This window comes from Gymnogyps californianus, chromosome 8, assembly GCF_018139145.2.
Source record: "Gymnogyps californianus isolate 813 chromosome 8, ASM1813914v2, whole genome shotgun sequence".
NCBI classification, from domain to species: domain Eukaryota; kingdom Metazoa; phylum Chordata; class Aves; order Accipitriformes; family Cathartidae; genus Gymnogyps; species Gymnogyps californianus.
In genome coordinates, this window is record NC_059478.1 from 24,845,657 (window position 1) to 24,867,741 (window position 22,085).

At 44.7% G+C, this 22,085-nt stretch overlaps 1 protein-coding gene across 2 annotated transcripts in view; it reads right to left on the minus strand.

The window, feature by feature from the left end:
* ERI3 (ERI1 exoribonuclease family member 3) overlaps positions 1–22,085 on the minus strand; it is a 136,269-nt gene that overhangs the window by 110,041 nt on the left and 4,143 nt on the right. For both annotated transcript variants that reach the window (XM_050901260.1, XM_050901261.1), the window contains exons 2-3: positions 16,141–16,415; positions 1,152–1,268 (exon numbers count right to left, since the gene is read on the minus strand). In XM_050901260.1, coding sequence (XP_050757217.1) covers positions 1,152–1,268; positions 16,141–16,392 — 369 coding nt within the window. In that variant the 5' untranslated portion in view covers positions 16,393–16,415. The remainder of the gene's footprint in view (positions 1–1,151; positions 1,269–16,140; positions 16,416–22,085) is intronic.

Genomic DNA, 22,085 nt, shown 5'->3' on the forward strand with positions numbered 1-22,085 from the left:
TTTTTTTAAGTTTAAATAAAACACCTTCAGATGGTTTTTAGTTACAAGAGAATAAAAAAAAGTATTTGTTTTTACAACGTGGAAATATGGAAGGGGCTGGTTGGTCCTGGAGGGGACTTCACCTAACACAGAGGAGTCATTTTTCATCAAGTCAGTACAGGCGGGACAAGCACTTCAAGGGCTTAAACCTGCAGCCACAGAGGTCTGGGAAAACACACCACGGTGTCGATGATCCCAGATGAGACGGGGACAGAACGAAGAACTTAGATACCCTGATTCCCACAGTCAGTACTGTAGTTGCTGCGCCGGCCAACATCGAACCAGTGGAGTGACAGGAAAAAAAGCCCAAAGCAAAAGGAGCTTAAACTTTGTTTTGATGGTTACAGCAGGGAGGAAGAATGCACTTGCAGAAACAGTTAACTTTTTGTGTTAAATGAAAAAAAAAAACCAAAACCCAAAAAACAACCCCTGCCCCCCATTCCTTTGAACCCTCAAGGATCACATTTACTACCTTCATCCTCTCATCTGTATCTGGGGAAAGGTGGCCGCAGCTCGAGAGCAGCTGTTCTCAGCAATGAGAGTAACCAAGTAACAAGAGGCCACTTCTCCAGCTATCGTTTCAAGTGCCCCCACAAGCACAACATCAAAAAGAAAGTCTTAAAAATACAGACATGGGTTATCCTACCACTCTGAAGGACTCATCAAATCCCAACAGGGAGGCCCATGGGAGAGTCATTTAGAGCCTCTGAACCACGCAGCTGTACGGCACTTTCTTCCCTCGGACCATGCTTTCTTTGACCTTCCCCACCAAAGAGCAGCATGGCAAAATCACGAAGAGCTCACAGAGAAGCTACAGGATTTTGAGCATCAGCTAACATGAGTGCTTTTATTTTGTGGTCACCCAGTTAGATGTTCGTTAGTCGTAAATACAACTATCTTAGCAGATCATAGCTAGAGTTATTTATGAATTCAAACTGAGGTCTTTACATGCTACTGCAATGACAAGAAATGATTCCCTTGTCCTTAACTTGAGGCTGGCATGACACGCTGCCTTGCAGCTGCACTGTGAAGAGGCGACCCCAACCCCTGGTGCAATGGAAACCTGCTTCCCAGGGAGACTCTTGGAGCACCAGGGAACCTTTGCACTTTACCTCTGTACAGAAGGGCGTAAGCTGGGGATGCACCACAGGCTGAACATACATGTGAAAGGTGGATTCGATCTCCATCGTCCTGCCATTCAGCTTCAGGATAGGGAATTCGATGATTTCCTGAATAGGGCAAAAAGAAAAGCAGCTGTTCATTTAAAACAAACAAAAAATGAAGCTGGAAATGATCCCGCCTAGCAAGCTGGCTGTAAAAAGAGGGGCCTGACAGTCCCAAACAAAACCAAGCCCAACACAAAGCTCTGCAATACAAGTGGGAAAGCAGTGCCGGAGCACAGAGCACATCCAATGCCGTGAGCACAGAGGAGGACGGTGCTGATGCTCATCGCAGCCGGGACTGGCAGCAAGGAGGACTCTGTGCTCAGCACTGCAACTGCACACATTATTGCCTAAGCTGAACCTAAGGAAGATGGTCTAGCACCACTTGCACACACTACCCAGGGAACATGCAGACGTACTTGCAATGGGCTCACGTCTGTTTAGCAAGGACATCCCAGGGGCTGCGCCCTCCCCAAGACCAGTCCCATCCTCTCCACCTTGCCATCCTTTTGGAGGACACCACCAGACAGACAACAGGAGCTACTGCATGAAGCACCTCCTTCCCAGGAGAGGCTGAGGTGCACTGCTCTCCTCCAACAGAGTAGAGGAGAGGAGCTGGAAGCCCCCCCCAAATCCATCCCTACGGGATATGGCACAGTAGCAAGCCCTGCTTCATTTCCCTCTTTGTAGCCAATTCATGCCGACAGGGAAATAAAAACATTCCTTCATCAGAAGAATGTTCAATGATTTGAATAATCAGCAATCAAAAATTTACATGGACCTGTTAATAAAAAGTTTAAACAAATCCAGTTGCAATGGATTTCTCAATTATTAAAAAATATACATGAAATTAAAAAAGCCAACCACTGAATAAAAGCGATAAAATCCTTTGTGTTCGCCCCCCTCCTTCTCCACTCCCTTTCCTCCTTCCAGTTTAATGTAAGAGGAGAAGTGACAATTTGTTTGGTGTCTTTAAAGAATAATTTGTCTATGTTATTTAATAGAGATGCATGGCACCAAGGTTCTGGAGTGCAAATGAGCCCGCTGAGTGATATCCATGCAACAAGCCTCTCAAATCACTTCTGGAGAGAAACAGAGAGAGGGAGAGAGAATAAAAAAAATATTGCTTTTTAATATTCAAAAACAGTTTGCAAAATTTAATCAAAGCAGAGCAAAAGCTAACATTTTTACCACTTTGACATTTTTATTAGCGCTTTCATAAATTTTTAAAACATGAATGGAATTAGTTTAACAACAAAAAAAACTGCCTGAAAACATCTGGAAGAGACAAATAAGAAATAATAAAAAATAAAAAAAAAATCCAACTCCTGTGAGTAAAATTAGCATGTGGAAAATGCAGCCGCTGCAGAGGAACTAACACAGTTTTTGGACCCTAGCTGCAACCCTCATGACCCACAGGTGGAAATTATCATGAGGTCATACATATGAGCTGATGACATCATCACCCCGGCAGGCAGAGGGAGGGCAAGAAGCTGGGTGGGTAAATGGAAACAACAAATAATTTAAATAGCCAGGAGAAACACCCAATTTCCATGGTGGACAGAGCCTGTGGCTGCAGCAGAGCAGCTCCCCAGAGCAGCAGGCACATAGCTGAGACCAGGGCACATGGGGAGCACACGCCACTGAGATGGAAAGTTAAAAAAAAAAAATTAAAATAAAATAAAGTGTTAACAGTGCTGAAGGGCCCAGGTGTAGACACCGAGCAGTCAAGCTGCAGAGGATGCAGGGCTTAACCATTGCCCCACGGTTGGCTGTGCCACACTCTGCGTGTGCCATGTAAGCTAAGGCAGAGCAGAGGGTTGGGCGCATCCTTCCCCACGGCCATACCACCCCACCAGGAGTCACCAAATTTCCCCAGGAAAGAGATGAAACTCGACTCCTCGGCTAGAAGGGGAGGAGGACACAGAGGCAAAACACCTGAGCATCGCCCAGATTGCCTGTTGTGGTGCAGCCAAACTCACCAGCTTCAGCCACCCAGCAGGATGCGTGGAAACACAAGAAACTCGAGTAAGAAACGCTGGACACAGCTGATCCTCCCTTCAAAAGAGCTACCACAGATAGGCTCTGAAAGCACCAAATTTCTGTTCAGAAGGAAAACAGACTGCAAAGTTTGAAGCCAATGGACAGGACATCGTAACAGAGCCAGGCTTAACCCCAGGATAACACCACCCCATCCTTCAAACCGGGCTGGGGCAGCTCGTTGCCCCTTAGGTCTGCATCCCACCCAGGGGGTGACCATGGAAGCGGGCAAGCCCACGGCAGGGCAAGAGGAGCGTCCCCCTCCCGGAGAGGGACACGCACCGGCTGGATTTCACAGCAGGGCTGCGTTGCAATGCCGAGATCGGTCCTAAGGGACCAGAAACATCCTCAGGGGCCATCAAGTGGCTGGATGCAAAGCGAGACTGAAAGACAGCCCTGCCGCTGATCTGATACACAAAGGCGTTGCTTGTCTTCCAGAACCAAAGGCAAAAAGCACTTCCAGGAGGGTCGGATTAAGACAGACGGAGGAAATAAAAAGCCGTACTAAAAAAATGTGGAAAATTTAAAAATATCCAGAATTACTGCAGGTCTGTGGGAAGCACGTGGCCAGGAGTCGGGGTGGAACCCCAGGAGGGACTCTAGCGTCTTGGGAGAAAGCGCAGCTGCTCTTTTGGGCTTATTTGGTCAGTTTTTGAAGCAAGTGGTAAAGGACCTTTCCCAAAAGGCTGTTTATCTGCACGCTTCCTATAGTGGAGATTTTTCCAGTCTCTGGCAGTGTTTGCTCCACTGGTATCTAAGGCAACAGATACCAGCCCCATGAAATCAGCCCCACTCCTCACTAACGACGTTAGCCAGTCCTGCAATGAAATTTAACCTGTGACACTGCTGTACTTTTCATTTAAACTTTCATTTGGAGAGAAGCAGTGTTTGGAGACTCTGCAGTTTGTCCTGCTAATAAAGACAAGTGTTGGGACCTTTAAAGGTGCCATTCATCTTTTGCCTTTATTAAATTCAATTTTCTTAAGCCCATGATACATCATGAAATTAAGAGTTGACATTCCTGCAGAAACAAAAATATCTATCAAACATAAACAGAAGGGGGGGGGAAGAGGCCTCTATTACCAAGAATTTATGGCTTAAAGTTGATCTGTTTCCACTTTTTTTCTCTCTTTTTTTTTTTTTTTTTACAAGCATATGGTTTGTTTTAGATATCCAAAATGTTATTACAGATCTAGAATTTCATTAGTAATTATTATGAAATGGTGAGCACTTAGACACACACACACACAACCCCCTAACAGACCGCAATGCAGGAAGGCAGCCGGGCGCTCTCTCACATTTCACAGCAGCCCAGTAAGCTCAACACGCTCAGCTCCATCTCCATGGTCAAGGACCTTCGCTGCTTCTTCCCAGGTGGGAAAGGTGGAGGAGAGCGGCACAAGGGAATTAAAAGGAGAGGTTCACTGACACTTCCTTTCTTTTATCAGAGTCTCATCATCCATAAGCACTACCTTGAGATCCTCACCTCTTTCTACTTCCCACAATGAGTACATGTTCCAACTTCAGCAGTGATTTGTGCCAGCAGCATTTGGGGCTTCTAAGTCCTTCCCCCCGCTCCCCCCCAGCTTTTCCTTATAGCACAACTAGAAGTTATGGATGTGCCGAAATAATGTTGAGGGTGTCCAGAGGCTGCAAATAGCCGCAAGCTACCAGAAGAACAAATGTACCCATTTGAATTTTGCGAGCACTGCAATTAGGTATTTTATTTAGCACTGCAAAGTAACTTGAAAGGAAATCCAGGATTCAAACCACCAGCAATAAATAAGCGGCTTTTTATTTTCCTTTCATTGTCATGAAAAGTTGAACATGTTTTCTGTTGAGAAATTCTGCACGCGGCTCCCAATTACAGGCATTTGCATTTATATTGTTGGAACACAGACCTTCTAAAATCAATATTAACACGCTTAAAGAAAAAGACATCGGCACCCTGTCCCTCCCCTCAGCTGCGCCCCCAAACATGGTAACAATAGGAATCTACAGAGCCGGAGGCTTATACATATCCATTACCAGGTCCATTCTCTTTACAACAATCTTGCATTTATGATTTCACGGTACTTCAAGCAAATCTATGTGACAGCTTGCTCAGAATTTTTGCCTTTAAAAAAAAAAAAAAAAGTTTCCAAAAAAGAAAGAGGTCCCAGGTGGAAGCCTCCCGTGCAACCTGGCTGTCCCAGGCCAGTGGGCTGAGCAGCAGCAGGAGGCTGCAGGGTAACTGCGGAATGGCTAGGGACTTCTTTTTAAGATAGATTTGAAAAATTCATAAGGGCATGTGAAAGCACTGCTATAAACCCCGCCCTTCCTTACCCAACCATCCTAAATGAAACTCCCCTCCCTTTAACACGGGAGCAGGGATGCACAAATTCAGTTGTCTTGATCTTCTTGCTCATAAAAGAAATGAACAAGCACACAACTATACTCGCTAAATGATTTCCTGTAATGGACAGATCTCTGGAGTTCAGAGAAGAAAGCACCTGAAGTTACACTAATTCCCACAGAGGAATCTTTTTGCCTATCCTTTTGGATCCAGGGAGTACTAACATCATTAGACAAAAAGAATATAGTGCCTGGCAAGAACTTCCTGGCTCTCAAAACCTTTTAATCCAGAAGCCCACACACGAAGTGGACAGGGCACACTTCAGGACACTGAGTTATATATTTGAGGAAGACCGTGTGGCCTATTCAGTTCAAAAACTACCAGAGAATAATTTATCCCTTACTCCCACCCCCATGTGAAGAAGTTTAATAAACACAAGAATAAAAGATGCCCATAAAAATCAGAGCTGGCTGTTCAAAATGCAATAAAAACAAGCAGAGGTTGTTGAGAGAAAGGGATTTTTTCTGATAAGGAAAAGCATAAAACTTCCTACCAAAAGACCCCTTTACACCTTCAAAATAGGTAAGGGCAGAAAGAGGCAAGGGAGTCTCCGTGGAGGGACACAGCATCAGCTCATTTTGTTCAGGGATGCTTCCCACCCCACCCCCCCCCTTAAAGAAAAAAAGTCATTTTATGCACAAGGAGCTTATTTCTTAAACAAACACTCGTGTTTTTGATTTACACCACGGGCTGCTCCTAAATAATTTATGGCGGGTTAAATTTATTGCACAGCCCTGGCCGGCTGCAAATTCGAATTGCCAAATAATTAGATTTTAGGGCAATGCTTATAAATTATCCGCCGATTTGTCTGGACTTGTTTGTCAGTTGCTTTGTGCTTCGGGTCATCTTTGGCATTTCGCTGTTTGTGTTTTAATTGCTGATTTACACTTTGACAGATGAGAGTTGATGCCTCCAAGATCGGGGAGGGGGCGGGGGTTGAAGAGCAGGAAGAATCAGAGCTTTTAAAGCCTTGTGATTTTCCTTTTTTTCTAAGGCAATTAAAATCGAAAAGGGACATAGTAAGGACAGCACTAGCCTAACAGATCTGCCTCCCCAGTTTCCATCCTCTACCTTAATTATTATTTTAACTAAAGCCATTTCCAAGTGAGCAGCCTTGCACTGGCCCTCAGGGGCAGTAACCAAGATGACCTCATAGGTCTTTTCCCCACTTCTAAATTTTTATTAAACTAACCAAAACAAGTACCATAAAGGCAACACCTCTGCAGTGGGGGACAGCAGGACTTCTGCTGAATCAGGGCTATGCTGACTTTCCAAAGGATGCCTACCTGCACACACAGCGAGGAGTCTCTCAGTGCTTCTATCCCGGGTAAGTTACTCTGTGTACTGATTAACCCTGTCAAAAGGTCTTCAGGGAAGCAGCTGACCCCCAAATTTCTTTTTCCATCACTACCTAGCTTAAAGTATATATATATACCCCCCCAACAATTTAATACATTTAAACAACTATTATACCCCAGAAAAGCGTGAAGGGAAATACACATCAAAATCGAAACACAAGAGAACTGTCAGGAATATGGAGAGATCATGAAACACTGGGATAAGCTGATATGAAGACAAATTCTGCTGCCCGATCATTGAATATCCAAGGTTTCCTCCTCCCCCTGCTCTTAGGTGAACCTCACTGCCTACTCGCAACACTCAGGCACTGGAACCCAATGTCAAAGGCTGGATTTCCTCAAAGATAAAATCTGAGTTGCATTTTGGGTTCTGCACTGGCATCAAACCTGGCTCTTATTTCCAGGTGCTTCCTTACAACTGTGAGGGTGAGGGACCATTTCTCTTTCTTTAATAGAAGCTGAAATTCCCATCTAATCACATGCCTCCAGGAGCTTGAGCTTTAAGAGAGACATCTAGTCCATGCACCTGCCCGAGGGCAGCATCACCTCCCCCTAAATAATTTCTGACTTTGTCTAGGCTGTTTTTACAGACTCCAATAAGAGAGACTCACATACTCCCCAGGCACTCTATCCTCCTATTTCATTAGTCTTATCATTGGGAAGTTTTTCCTAATGTCTAATCAGAATTTCCCTTGCTGTTGTTTAAATTCTTGACTGCTCTTCCTACCCACAGCGGACACAGGCCAGAACATTGCCCTTCTCAAGACCTCATCATACACACCCCTCTCGTCACAGCACTAAACACAACCCCAATGCCATCCAGCCTGCACTCACAGTTGTGCTTTGCAGACCCCTGGTCACATTCACTGTTTCTCTTTTGCACCCTCTTGAAATAGTCTCAATTTTTTTTTTAAAGTATGGAATCCAAAGTGAAGCACTTCCACAGCTGAGGTCCCTTCTTATAGGGCCAAGAAAAGGAGGATCCACATGTCTCGCAAAGGACGTTTTCCCCCTAAATTTATCACTGTGGTCTTTGAGACTTCTTTCATACCTGCCACTGTACCCAAAATCTTGACAGCTGGCTCACAACCCTTGTCCTGCCATCCTGAACAAAACTTTTGGTAGTCATTTGCTCCCAGGCTGGTTCCTGCCTCTCACCATCAGCATCATCTCACCTGCTGTCCTGGTTTCGGCTAGGACAGAGTTAATTTTCTTCCTAGTAGCTGGTATAGTGCTGTGTTTTGGATTTAGTAGGAAAATAATGTTGATAACACACCGATGTTTTTAGTTGTTGCTGAGTAGTACTAAGTCAAGGATTTTTCAGCTTCTCATGCCCAGCCAGCAAGAAGGCTGGAGGGGCACAAGAAGCTGGGAGGGGACACTGCCAGGACAGCTGACCCAAACTGGCCAAAGAGCTATTCCATACCATATGACATCATGCCCAGTATATAAACTGGGGGAGCTGGCTGGGAGGGGGATCGCGGCTCGGGAACTAACTGGGCATCGGTCAACGAGTGGTGAGCAATTGCATTGTGCACCACTTGCTTTGTATATTCTAATTCTTTTAGTATTACTATTGTCATATTATTATCATTATCATTGTTTTTCATTCCTTTCTGTCCTATTAAACTGTCTTTATCTCAACTCACGAGGTTTTTTTCCTGATTCTCTCCCCCATCCCAGGGGTGGGGGGGCAGTGAGCGAGCGGCTGCGTGGTGCTTAGCTGCCGGCTGGGGTTAAACCACGACACCTGCCAAAACCCACAAAGCTATTTTGATCTTTCCAGCAGCACCCAGACATCAAGAATAAGGCAGAATCTCCCTCCTCTTTCCACACCTGGGAAGAGAAATACAGACCAACGGACATCAACACTTCAACTTCCTTCTTCAAGCACTACTGACATATATTTAACCACCCAGAAAATCTCCGCTGCCACAGCCAACAACAATTTAAGCTTGACAGTTTGGGGGAAGTTTAGTACTCAAACCAGGTTAAAAACAGTGCACACCCATTTCCAAATATTACCTTTCCATTGCAAGATGACAACTACGCTATATCCTTTTTCACGTCCGCTCCTTTCTACCACAGGCAACCAGCCTGTGCAGTCCCCGTTGCAGAATTATCAAATCATTTCAAGACCCAACCTCTTCACCTGATATTGAGCAGCACAAATGATCAATGTTCCCAGCAACACTAAAACATCTGGGATGGGTAGAAAGGGCATGCTAGTGCATGTAAATGAACACCCACGGTTTTACAGACATCACAACTAGCTGCTGTTGACAGCACATTTCTGCCTGGCAGAGAGGAACTAAATAACATAACAAGAGCTACTTTGCCAGCTAACAAGTGCACAGACCAACAAAGACAACACAGGGATGGTTGCACAGCCATCTTGGCACAAACGGGAAGAAAAGCACAAGTCTTAGGCAAGTCCTGTGCCCTTCTCACCAAAAGAGCTGAGCTGCACTTTCTCTTTATCAGGAAGGTTTTGTTCAAAACTAAGAAAAGACCACCTTAATGCAGCAAAGACCATTCCCCAGGAACCACAGCAGCCTGAAAAGTGGCGTCCCCATGCAGTGCTAGATAGATGCCACACCACGGAATAATACTGCCTGTTTTTAAAACATCATGCTGGGAGGGATGCAAAATACCACCCCTGCCTCAGAAGCTGCGAAAGAGCAGCAGGCACATACCGACCATCAGCGACCGTACAGGGCCATACACACAGCAGGACAAGCACAGTGAACGTACAAACCTGTGGCACCCCTTCCCTTCACTTCAGAAATGCACGTGGTGTGAACATTTCCAGCAGCACACGTTACCCTCATCAGCGGCTTTACGGAGAGGCGAACAAACCTTTAAACACAACTCAGCAGACTCGCACATTCCTGAGCTAGCCTGGATCTTTTCTTTTCAGGGTGACTGCCGCTCAACTACTTTCTGCTGTAACAACAAGTCTACTTAACTTTGCAACTTGTCACCTAAACGATGTGTAATGTTTGCACAGCTAAGGATACAGTGTTCAAACAGCACAGGTGGGGAATTGCAGGCCGGGATGCATAACTGATGTGGGGTCTCCGCAGGCTGCGAGGGAAAGGGCAACATGACTGATTGCTTTAAAGTAGTCATCTCATCGGCCTGTCAATAACCAGCCGAAAGGTAAGCAGGTTGGGTCAGGTTAGGACTGCAGCAATTGGCCACCTGAGTGCCTTGGTATTTTAGGCTTGTGGCTATAATAATGCTGGGTGTATATCTTTAAATAAGAAATTGCTTTGAATTTTTTTCATACATCAGATGTCTTGCGTGGTGGTCTCGTGGTTGTGCTCTCCAGGAGATTTGGGTTCAGTAACCGTTCATGTTCTCTAGCTCATCGGGTTTTAAATAAATACAGCTAATTCTGTTGCCTGAAGCCATAACCTGCCCTGTCAGATTCATATGGGTCACAGCAAGGTCCTCCTCACTTACTGGGAGAACAAGGGAGGTCTCCAAGGCAAAATCACTGCCGTGGAGAATGCAGCTTTTGAGGGCTACACGGCATTTGGTGTCTCAGACCCTGCAGAAGCCTCTCCGAAATGCTGGTCTTCTCTCTCCATCTTTTATCAAAGACGTATCAAAATAAAGACATTATTCTCCATATTGGTCAAAATAAGATTTCACAACAGTCCGACAGAATTGCAATGAAGCACACGACACATGGAAAATATGATTAAAAAAGAATGGCATGTCTTTAATTTCAGATGCACCTCGTAGGATGTTGAGCTATGGATATTCATGTGCTCTTTGCAAAATTTTTAACTGTTCAGAGGAACTAGCTACGAGGCCTCAAAAAGTTTTTTCAAAAGACTGTTCAAAAAATTAATGTGAACAAAAAAACCCATCTGAAACAGCTTTTATATGAACTATTTCCTGCCGCTCTAAGAACTTAAAGCTTTCTGACATAAGAAGAATGGCATAACAACAGCCATAATTGGCAAAGAGATGATAAATATATTTTTTTTTACTTACTTTTAGTAAAAAGGAAAAAAAAAGACCTTAAGTCACAGTGTTACGCGCATTTTTAATGGCATTCCTCTAGAATGCATTGTAAGAAGCTGAATTGAGAACTAGGTATTTAAAACTACACCCAAGCCTAAGCTGCATGAACACAGGTAATGGCAGATTAATATTCCACTGTAATACTTACACACAAGAGTGCCAAGTTAAAGTTGCCATGGGAAACAAGCCTGAATTTCTTCACTTTTCAGCAATTCACGATCATCCTTAATAAAGGTTTTGGCAGGTGATATCTAATGCACTGAGCTTAACAGCCACACAAAAACCATGCAAGAAAGCTGCTATGCGGGGATGTCTAGATAGAAGAGGCAGGCACGGGCACATCTCCATTATCTGCCTCTGGGTAGGATTGTGACAACCTCCGTTACTGTGTGAGCCACCTTCTGCATCCCCATCCTGGCCTTCAGCTAGGATTGCCTTGATACAGGCTCCATAGAGCACCGCTTGAAAAGCACGCAGAAGATACCTCGCAGCCTGCATCCCAGCAGACCAGTGGTCCCTCCATAACCTCCTCCCGCAGCAGGTTTGTGATTTCAGGGACACATTCCTCCTAGAAAATCCTCTGAGCCTAAGCTATGGCTCCCAAAGCGGCTTGCCTATCCCCTGTCTACTCACCCTGAGCAGGGAGCTCGGCAGCGACTGCACATCTGTTGCTACGGCCTAAATTTGGTGGAAATCAACATCCATTCCCATTACCAAGTCAGTGTATAAATCACAGCATCTCAGGAGCAGAGACACATCATTCAATCGTCCCCGCCATAGGAACGAGACCATGGGTAGACCAGTACGGGCGGCGGAGAGGCAGCGATCATTCCTGCCACTCCAGCTGCACCTGCCCGCAACTGAGAGCCAGAACCGCAAGATGGATGTTCAGGGGAAAATGCCTTTAATGCTCTTTTACACTAGCACTCAAGGCAACACAGCCTGAACCCAATTTAACCTTATCGTGCATTTGTACTTAATATGATCTTACAGAAAGACTGGCTCCCATTTGTTAATATGCTTTTGCCAATCAGGAAATGTACTAGGATCATCCAGATTTGTTTGTACACTTAAAAATAAATTAGTAACTGAACATATGCTTACTCATAGTCTCGGTGTTTATGGTTTTACGTTGAAGTGGTGAGTGATGTTCTGTATTTATTTGTATGTCCAGTTTCATTTGACAGCCATTATAATTAAAAATTCCCCAAAATAACAATCAAAATGCATGCTAAACAAACTTGAAATATGTAGGATACACTAAAGAAAAGTATCAAGATATTTTCTTATTTAAAATGTGCTATTTAAGAGAACAAGGAAAGTATTGTCTGTAAACAATTTATTCTTCTGCCTCTGGTCACAACTTCCTTCAGCAATTGGAAGATCTGAACATTTCATACCTTCCTCTTACAGAGAGTTTGGAAGAGGCAAGTTTCTAATTCCCAACTGATTATCAAATTTGAGTGAATCTGAGACGCTGAAGTCAAGTACTTGAAAAAAATGACATGAAAAAAAGCAACTTCATCATTACCAAAAGCTCATTTAGCAGCTTAGCAACTCCTAGGTCCAGCTCCTTCTGCCAGGTCAGCGGTCTGATACTCTCTCACACTTCCAGGCAGCAGACATACAAAGCTTGAATTTTATTTGGTTTTCATTTAAGTGGCTTCAATAGATTACAGTAGAGATTAACATCCTATGTAGAAGCCTAATTTCAAATTCAGCTTTGAACAGATCCGATTTCTACCTTCAGACTTTTTACATTTTAAAAAATCATTGCTTTTCATCCACTCTGCTGAAGTTGAAGGCAAGATACTTGGCTTGCTGACCGAAAGAGGCACACCCACTCACTGCATTAATAAAATAAGGTTACAGGCAGCCACGGATCTGAGCCCAGGGAGTTCTTTAACACAGTCACTGAAAGCACTGACCACCATAAACACTGGTGTATACAAGGACAAAGGAACAAAAGAGCGAGACTCCTACTTATTAATGCATCTTCTCTTGTATAGCTAAAGCACCGTATGTACCCGGCTCTACAGGCTGACAGCATATAAAAGCAGCAGGTACTTATAAACTCTTAGCAGACAGTAAAGGAAAAAAAGTCAGAGTTAGAGCTGAAAAATGAAGCACGCTACCACCGTCGTGGTCCGAGGTCCACCGACCTCCGCAAAACAACAGCTCCCACCTGCCCCACTGGGCTTTGGATCAAATTCCAAATGCACAAGGTAAGCTTTAAAGAGATGCGAGGGGCCAGTCATAAACATCCCTTACTGTCAACCCCTACTGACCTTTGGCTGGCTAAAACACTACACGACACAGATTGTGCCTCTGTTCTTTCAGGTTTTCCCATCTATCCATCCGGGGCAATGCTGTTAAACTCCCCACCTTCTCTTCTCTCTGGGATGGTCTCATTATTCATAAATATATCCAAAAAACTCATAAAGCTAAGCTGCTTCTTTGTGCATATAAACATGCACTTTGATTTAGGGACATCTGTTGAAAGCCATCAGAAGTCAGGACTGCAAGGATGCTACCGTTCCTCTGTGGGTGTAGGGCAGGGAACATGAAGGACCCTCCATGCCCGACCCAGAAGTGGTAAAGCAAAGGGCAGCGGTCATGAGGCGCTCAGCCAGCAGTCCCAGCCACTGGAGCCACGATGCAGACAGCTTCCCAGGGGAATACCACTGTCCTTGACCCTCCTTGATCCCCATTACGGAGGCCACACCACGAGACCTCGGAGAGAGATCGGGCAGTGTGAAAGGGAATGGAAATGAAGGAGTCTTCAGGGCTCCCGAATGAGCATGAAGGACTTCCCCAGGGATAAAGCCAGCGAGGCTGCTGGTTGCAGAAGAGCACAAGTCAATACAGTGGGAGGGGGAGCAGATGTGGCAGTCACACACCTTAGTGTAGATAAAAAGATAGCTCTTTCAGTAGTTTCTGGTAAGAAGCCAGAATATTCTGAAGAGCAGTTAGTGAGAAATGTGAAGTGCACTGCACAGTGGCAAGTGCACTCCACAAGACTTTTAGGCTGAGCTGGCTAAATTTACAGCTATGCCTACCCACTTAAAGTAACCTGGATCACAGCTTAGCTCTGTATATGCAGCCTCCTCATCAAATCCCAATGCATTTGAATTTCATTGTATCTAGACTTCTATTTTGCAGGTATTAAAACAAAAGCAGAAAAAGGATCAGGATCACAGTGAAGATCAGCACCTGACCATTCCTAGCTCCCAGGTCTGTCCTCAGGCCAAACCTCCAAAACCTGTCTGCCACTGCTCCAGTGAAAGATCCTGCCACTAAAACCTGGCACAAAACGTCGCTGAAATACGCGGCACAGTTTGCTCACCATGACACACAGCCCAGCAGTGAAGAGGACAAAAGCCATGCTGGTCAGCAAAAAGGTAAGATGTAGGTAGGGGCACCAATTAAAGTCTCATTTTATAAAGTTGCTCGATTCTGGCAGGCACCTTCAGCCTTTCCAGCTACACTGATTCCCATGTAGCGATTTCTTTATTTGTCAAACTAATTTGTTGGTGAGGATGTAAGGGACTGACAGCCCTTTCCACACATGATATGATGCAGACAGGCACTGAACACAGCAGACTGGAAAAACAACACTGAAGAACATCTCCACCTTAAAGGCGCTATCTCACCAACAAAATATATAGCAGATCTGCATTGGCCCAGACCATTACTTTCCCTGGCAAGGACTTGGGGACAAAGCTCCTTAAAACAGTAGTAATCATATTCCACTCATGCTCCTTTTTACTGCCAGCTGTAAACTAGCTCCCCATGCATCATGGTTTTGCATCAAAATGTGCACAGACCAAACCCATATCCAAAGGGACAAGGTAGATCCAATTTACAGCTTTGACAGGTCTGTGCACCCGAGGCGGAGCGTGCGGGGAATAGCCTGACATCTCACTTGGAGAGCGGTTAAGACCCTGCTAGCATAACTGGATGCAGAGCCACAACAGCCTCCCACAAAGACCCAGCAAAAGAGCAGGGAATTTGCTGTCCATTTTTCAAGAAACACGAGAGGCAGGCAGCACTCACCAAGGCACTACTGGGGAAGAGAGGAGTCAACTTTGATCCCAACTTGCAGCATCCCTTTGACAGGACAAGCCCAAGGGAAACCACAGCTGCACTGGGAAACGAACACACTGTATTGAGTCAATTCAGTAATGAGATACCGACTGAAAACCGCTTAGCCTTTAGTATATTTGAAACAAAGCAAACGGAAGTTATTCTGACCTAATGCATATATTACCGGCAATACCCGTAAGAGGCCAATTGCTTGGCAGAGGAGGGTGAGAAGTTCAAGTTCAATTTAGAGACTCAGAAATTCCGTTTGTTTGTTGCCAACCCAACATGGTGGTTTTTTTTTCTTTTTAGCACGGTTTTCTAATTTAAATGGAAAACCTAGGCCCATCCTGCTGACAACTGAAAATATATTTACTAATATGCTCCACGCTACTACGGAAGAACTGTCTGCAGAAAAACCTCTGTACTTCATCTGGATCTCTGTACGTCTCAAGTGGTAGGGCACTGGAAAATCTCTCTGAAGCTGAACTCTTCCTATCTCATTACACTCCAGAGTTAACACTCATGCAAGATAACTTCAGTGAGATCAGATAGCTCCAAATTATTGTTGTTCTTTACTTAGAAACACCATTATGTTGCACATATTCGTAACATTCAAACTATTCTTTTCCTAAAGCTGTTGGCTACCAACTGCCTTTTTCCTTGCAGAATCAAACAAGGCTGCCATGACTACTCTACTAATGCAGGTTCCCAGCCAAAAATTTTTAGACCCTCCCCAGTTCAGGCAGATGACAAGCATACATGACTTAAAGATGTTTTCAATAACACATGAATTGTCACTTCCTTGATGGAAACCAGGCTCCTTCATTTCATTCCCAGCGAACAGTCCTGGCATTGCTCCTGAGAGAGCAGGTGACTTGTAAGAGCCCTGGAGGACCAGAAACAGAAAGGAGGTGGGACAAACCAGAGAAAACGAGTGAGCCAGCACTGTGTTTTTTCCTTCCACCTCTCAGAACAGCAGCAGCAACTTGCAAGGGGATAATTAACACGATTGACTAGTTACCTGAGGATGAATCTGTGGTTTATCACATGTAGCCTCAAAATCCAGCACTAAGAAGTAGTGATATCTCTGTGGAGGGAAGGATGACATTGCTGCCATGGAAGCTCCAAAGCCGTGGGACGCCAGTTTCCTGCTTACGATGGAGCTGTACCCTTTGAGAACACCAGCCGGGAGGAGGGAGCACACAGCTTGTCTTGCCCTTGGAAGTAAGGTTTGGGGAAACTTTGTTGCTCCAGTATGGAGGAGTGCTATCATTGAACATCCAGAGGCATCTGAAACTGAAGAGAGACTCGTGTTACTCATGCACACATACATGTCATCTCTGCTAGTATCTCTTCACTGTCCTCATCTGACAGGGATTTCCTGTGCTTCCTGGTGGAGGTTCCAGCATCGCAATCCTGAAATAACACAGTAACCTGCTCTAAGCACAACTGATGACATTTGGACTGAGCTCAAGGTGTCCAGAATCACAGGCAACTGGAAATTAACCTCTGCAAATGGCTCTAAATTAAGAGCTACGAGATACACAACAGTCATGGCTCCAGGCACCAGATCCCACTCCCCTGCTGAACCTTATCATAGTAGAACACATCACAAACCACTTAAAACACAGAAAATCTGATCTAAACCCCACTGAAATTTCTGAGGCGGCCTTTCATCTTTTCATATGCAATGCAACTTCTGATACGTGGTAGGAATTAAATACAGCAATACACATATCAACACTACAACCTGTCCAAACAGCTTGGCCCTGAAACACCTGTCAGTTGCACCAAAATCTCCCACTTTCATTACTAATCCACATGTCTGGTGGCTGGAAGGCTCCTCCCCAGGGAAGTTCTCATTTGTTCTGTGTACGAGGTTTCTCAGAGATGTGATTCTAGTGCTACATTTGATTTCTTACTTCAGGTATTTCTCAGAGGAGGATGTCGGTTCAACAAACCCACATGTGAACTGCAGGGACTCCAGGAACTGTAAAATGTAAGCAGGACTCTCTAGGTTACAGTCTCCCTCCCGCAGAAATACCTCACCCAGCCATTACCTTCTGATGCTTCTATTTAACAAATGCTATTTAATAAATTACATTATCCATATGAGACTACCTGGATTTCCCTCCCCCCTACTCTTTTTCTTTTAAAACACTGCAGGAAAAACTTGACAGGACTGTCATTGCCCAAGGCGGGTCAGCCTCAGGACTGTTAATAGATTTATTGGGATGAGAGTTCAAGCCCACCTCATGGAGGTGTTACGTAGCTGGGTACAGTGACTGATAGCAAAACAGGCAAATTGCAACAACCCAGTCCTCTTGAACAAGGATATGAGTATCCCCTCTAAATGTATATATAGATATATATACACACACACCTTGCTACAAAGATATTTAAATCCATCTCCACGGTTGGTCCCACTGCTTGTGGCTCTGGGCAAGAGCTCCATCGCACCACGTGCCACCCACCCGCCTGGTTTCAGAGCCCGGCCTCCTCGCGCCTGTGCTCGCTTTTTGCTCCGCCGTGAAGGGCTGGAAGCACCTGCCACGAGACACGGAGCCGAAATGGGCAACGCAAAACGGAGGACTCGTCGCCCACGAACAAAGTCGCTGTTTGCACAAAAGGCGGCGTTTGCTCTCTCCCATCCGTTAGTCCGTCAGGTAAATAATGCACGTGCCAAAACACACACTTAATGAGGTAAATAATATGCCTTGAATAACGGCTAAATCTGTATTTACCTGCGAGACCCGAGAAACTCGGAAGGACCAGATTAGGAGATAATTGCAGCTGAGCAGGTTGTGTGCTTCGAGTAAACACACATTTGGTAACCTTCCCTTTCCAAGGTTTTGATTGAAAGGCAAAAATCAAAGGAGCTGAGATGTTTAAGACTGAGCCAGTGCCCACGCTGCCAATTCCATGGCATAAATGCATCCCCACCTTGTGGCTTTCACGTTTTGGGGGGCTGCTTGCTTTATTAAAGCAGTGTGCCAGGCAGCAGGTACCCGGAAAACTGAAAACTCAAGTTACAAAACCATAACGAAGAGCCCAACATTGCATTTACCCTAAAGGGGCTCAGTTCTACCTATTGCTTTTCCATCTACAGCTTTTACTGTCATTAATAAATGCATTACAGCCAAATAGAAGTTAGTTATATTCACTTCTAACCTGCCCCAGATAAGAGATATTTAAGGTATACGTGCTTTAAATCTTCAAGCTACTAGCTATGAATCTAAAGGCCCATCACAGCAAATATAATATCTCAGAATAAAGCAGCTTCTAAGTTAGTTGCGGTAAAACCTGGTCTTTAGCCTACTGCATAAAGTAAAATACACAGCTGGAGTGGGGGAGGCAGGCAGGCTCCAACCCCTATATCAAACATATGCAATAAAACATACGTTATCCACCCACACACAGCAAGATCAGTACTTCTCTAATGTATCTTAACCGGCCAGACTAGGGCATCAGACATGAATCCCACAATCTTCAGGCTGGCCCGCACCACGCACAGCGGTGCAGAGGTTCCCGAGCCACTAAGTCCACACGGCAAAGGTAAACCGGGCGTCTTGGCAGGATTCAGGCACGTCACCACGCAGACACAGCAGCACCACTCCAGACCCCGGCAGGTTTGTGTCACACAGGTACCACGGGACACCGGCAGAGGGAAATAACAGCCAACATCTAGTACCTGTTTACACTCAACTTCTGCAGGCGGTCCATGTCTAATGACAGGATCAGACTCCCCACACTAAAAGCAGCCTCCCTCCTCACTCTCCCATGTAGCAGAGGGAGCAATGCTCCGAACAAAGGTGCACGAGTGGGGTATTGCATGTCAATTCCCCTACACAGATGGCATACAAATAAGAGCAACCCCACTGCAAACTTTGCACCTTCAGCCAAATGAAGTTTTAACTGCTTGTTTACCCAGACACTGTTCTAGGTGCCCTGGGAAGACCTCATATCATCTTCTTTGGCAAGGTCAGAGTGCCTCAGAGCAAAAGATAGCTGGTGAGCAAACACACTTTATTAGAAGTCATGTAAAGCATTTATAACAGCTATGACAATGCAAAGCACTAGTAATTATCCTGTATTTTTTTCCAATGGACAACAATGCAAGCAACACAGCTTCAAAAATTAGAAACCCAGCTCTATCCATATAAATCCACATGTTCAGTGATTCCATTTCCAAACCTACGTAAAACACCACATATATATTTCTTATGCACACAGGGTCAGATTATAATCTCAGACAGCGCAAGCTGTCACATCTGGCATTCAACCCTACTAGGTTAATATTTCATATCACACAGCTCCAATTCCTTACAAAGATACGTATGAAATGTAATGGGACCATGAACTGAGGTTGGACATCAGGAATTATTTTTACAGATTGTACACAGCCCTAGGAAAATGTGACAGCACTTTACATTTGCAACACCCAATAACATGGGAAACGGCCGCATGTGGTGGGTTTCAGCTGGAAGATAGAGTTCGCATTATGTGCTGTATAACAGCGTGTGCCACACATGACATCACCAGCTATAATCAGCAACTGTCTTTGAAAAACAACTAAAAAAAATTAATCTCTGGACATCAGCCGCAGGTAACAGGACAAGCTCAGGCTGACCACAGCTCTTGCTTGTTAGTGGTCCAAGCACACGATACTAAAGCACGACAGTTTGATCACCAGCAAGTAAGGAAAGCCAGGAGAAAGGCAAGCGCCAGCTGCAGTCACCAGCTTGCCAGGGGCCCCACGGAGCACAAAGCGGAGAATCTGCACCGGCGGCTGTCGCGCTCCAGGCATCCCACCGGGGAAGCCGCTCAGGGGCAACCACAAGCAGCAAAGAACAAGATGGGGAACTCCTGCCACGTAAAGAACACTGGTGACAAAAGCCAGCAGGGCATTGCAAGTGCTCTCCCCCACCTGCAGGACAGCCCCAAAGCCACATACAGAGATGTGCACCATGCAACCTGCAGAGGATTCAAATTCATCCATGGCGAGACAAATTAGCCTATGAGCTTGAGCTTAATGGACTCTTCGCACATAACATTAATATTTACTTTTTTACTTTACAACCACATCTAATTAAAATCACCTGGCAGCAAGAGAAGGCATAACTTTAACAACTTGCCTTTAACCCAAAAATATTCCCCTTCACTGTCCAGTTTGATAAGATGATGTAGGGAGGGGGCAAGAAGACAAACACCTAAGTTCAGGTTGGAGGGGTGACCCAAGAAATGGTATGTTTTACGAGAGTCTCCATCTACACATTACTTTGTTATGGCAATATGGGCCTCCACCGTATAAAAAATAAACAGACAAAAAACCCCCACACTAATCTAAAGGACAAGACAAACTAAAATTAAAAAATAAAAGCAAGCAAGCTTTGGGAGTCATGTGCTTCAGTTTATTCCCTGTTCAAAGCCTGGGTAGGGGCAGCTGTGACTCCTGGCCTCCAACAGACAACTGAACTCAAGGCTAGAGCAACCAAAAACAATTCCAAATGTAACTCAGGTTTGTCTTATTTTATTATAGTGTCTTATTTTATTAAATTATAAAGAGTAAGAAGATAGGGTAATAAAGATGCTTTTTGCAGAACAAAATTGCATGCATTTAGCAACACCTGGAACAGAGTATAACAAAAAATGCAGGACTTCCATTTTGGTAGCTGTTCAAATGCATATTCAGAGGTCAAATGTGAGCCCATATTTCAGTTGTGTGAAGATATAACTGAAGAACAATAGAGATAACTCCTTTTTTTTTTTTTTAAATCAACCTTAACCTAAAACCAAATATTTCATTAGATGAACTACAGTCCAAAAAGACAGCACCTGGCTAGCCTGCAAGGCAGGAAACGAGAGACTATGAACAAAACCAGCTTACCCACTGTCACCATCCAAACTTGCAAAAAAAAAAAACCAAACAAAAAAAACTATAAAGTAAAACAAACAACAAAACACAAAGCTTTTAGAACCGTTTTAATAATGTAACAGAATTTTAGACAGGTAAACTTGTTTCTTTAATTTGTTAACCTCACAGTATCATCCCTTGAACGTGAATGCAGTATGCTTCCATGGTTGCACTCCCTTCAATTTTGGCTGGGTTTGTCTCCGGCACTGCTAGACAACCAAGCCCGTGTTTTGGAAAATTCGTAACATAACTTTCCCAAAGCATTGCCACAGGATGCCTATATGCTGTCCCATCATTACTCAGCTCAGATACAACTTGGCATCAATCATTTTGTTTTTACAGCACTCCGCAATTGCACCCAACCTCTTCCCACTACAGATGAAGAGGTCCCTGTTCTCAAGAACTTACAGTCTAAAATTAGATGTAATACAACAAGTGAGGGTAACAGCAGAGAAGAATGAGGGTTACAGGAGCAAAGTCAGGCAACCGCTCATCCGGGAGATACGTGCATCTCAGTAGTTCAATTAAAAAAAATAATTCACTCTATATAGGCACCGGCTTCCCTCTATATGGCCATTATGGAAGAGATAAGCGAACACGGAAAGGGTTGACTAAAGGATGGAGGGCACTCTCGGGTTAAGGAAGGTCTCTCCCGTTTCTTGAGCTCATTCTTCCCGCTGCGTTCCTTGGCTGATATGTCAAAGTCACCACCAGATATGTCAGCTATGTCAGAGCACCAGAAGCTCTTCCATTGTGACATCACAGACGTGATGGCTTGTGAGATCACAATGAGCGAGGCCGAAGGCGCTGATTACTTAAGGAAGCACTTGCTGGGGCTATCGCACCCTATGAGGCTGGGAAACAAACACATCTCAGTTCACTTGACAACACAGTGAAACCCGCACAAGACTCCACACCGGCAGGACGCGAACTCGTCCAAACAGACCGCCCAGAAGCCATCCCAAAGATGCACAGTACAATTCCACTCCAATTTTATTAGGCCACCTCCGCTAGGCAACCCACTTTCATCAGCTCCTTGACTGGTCTCCTAA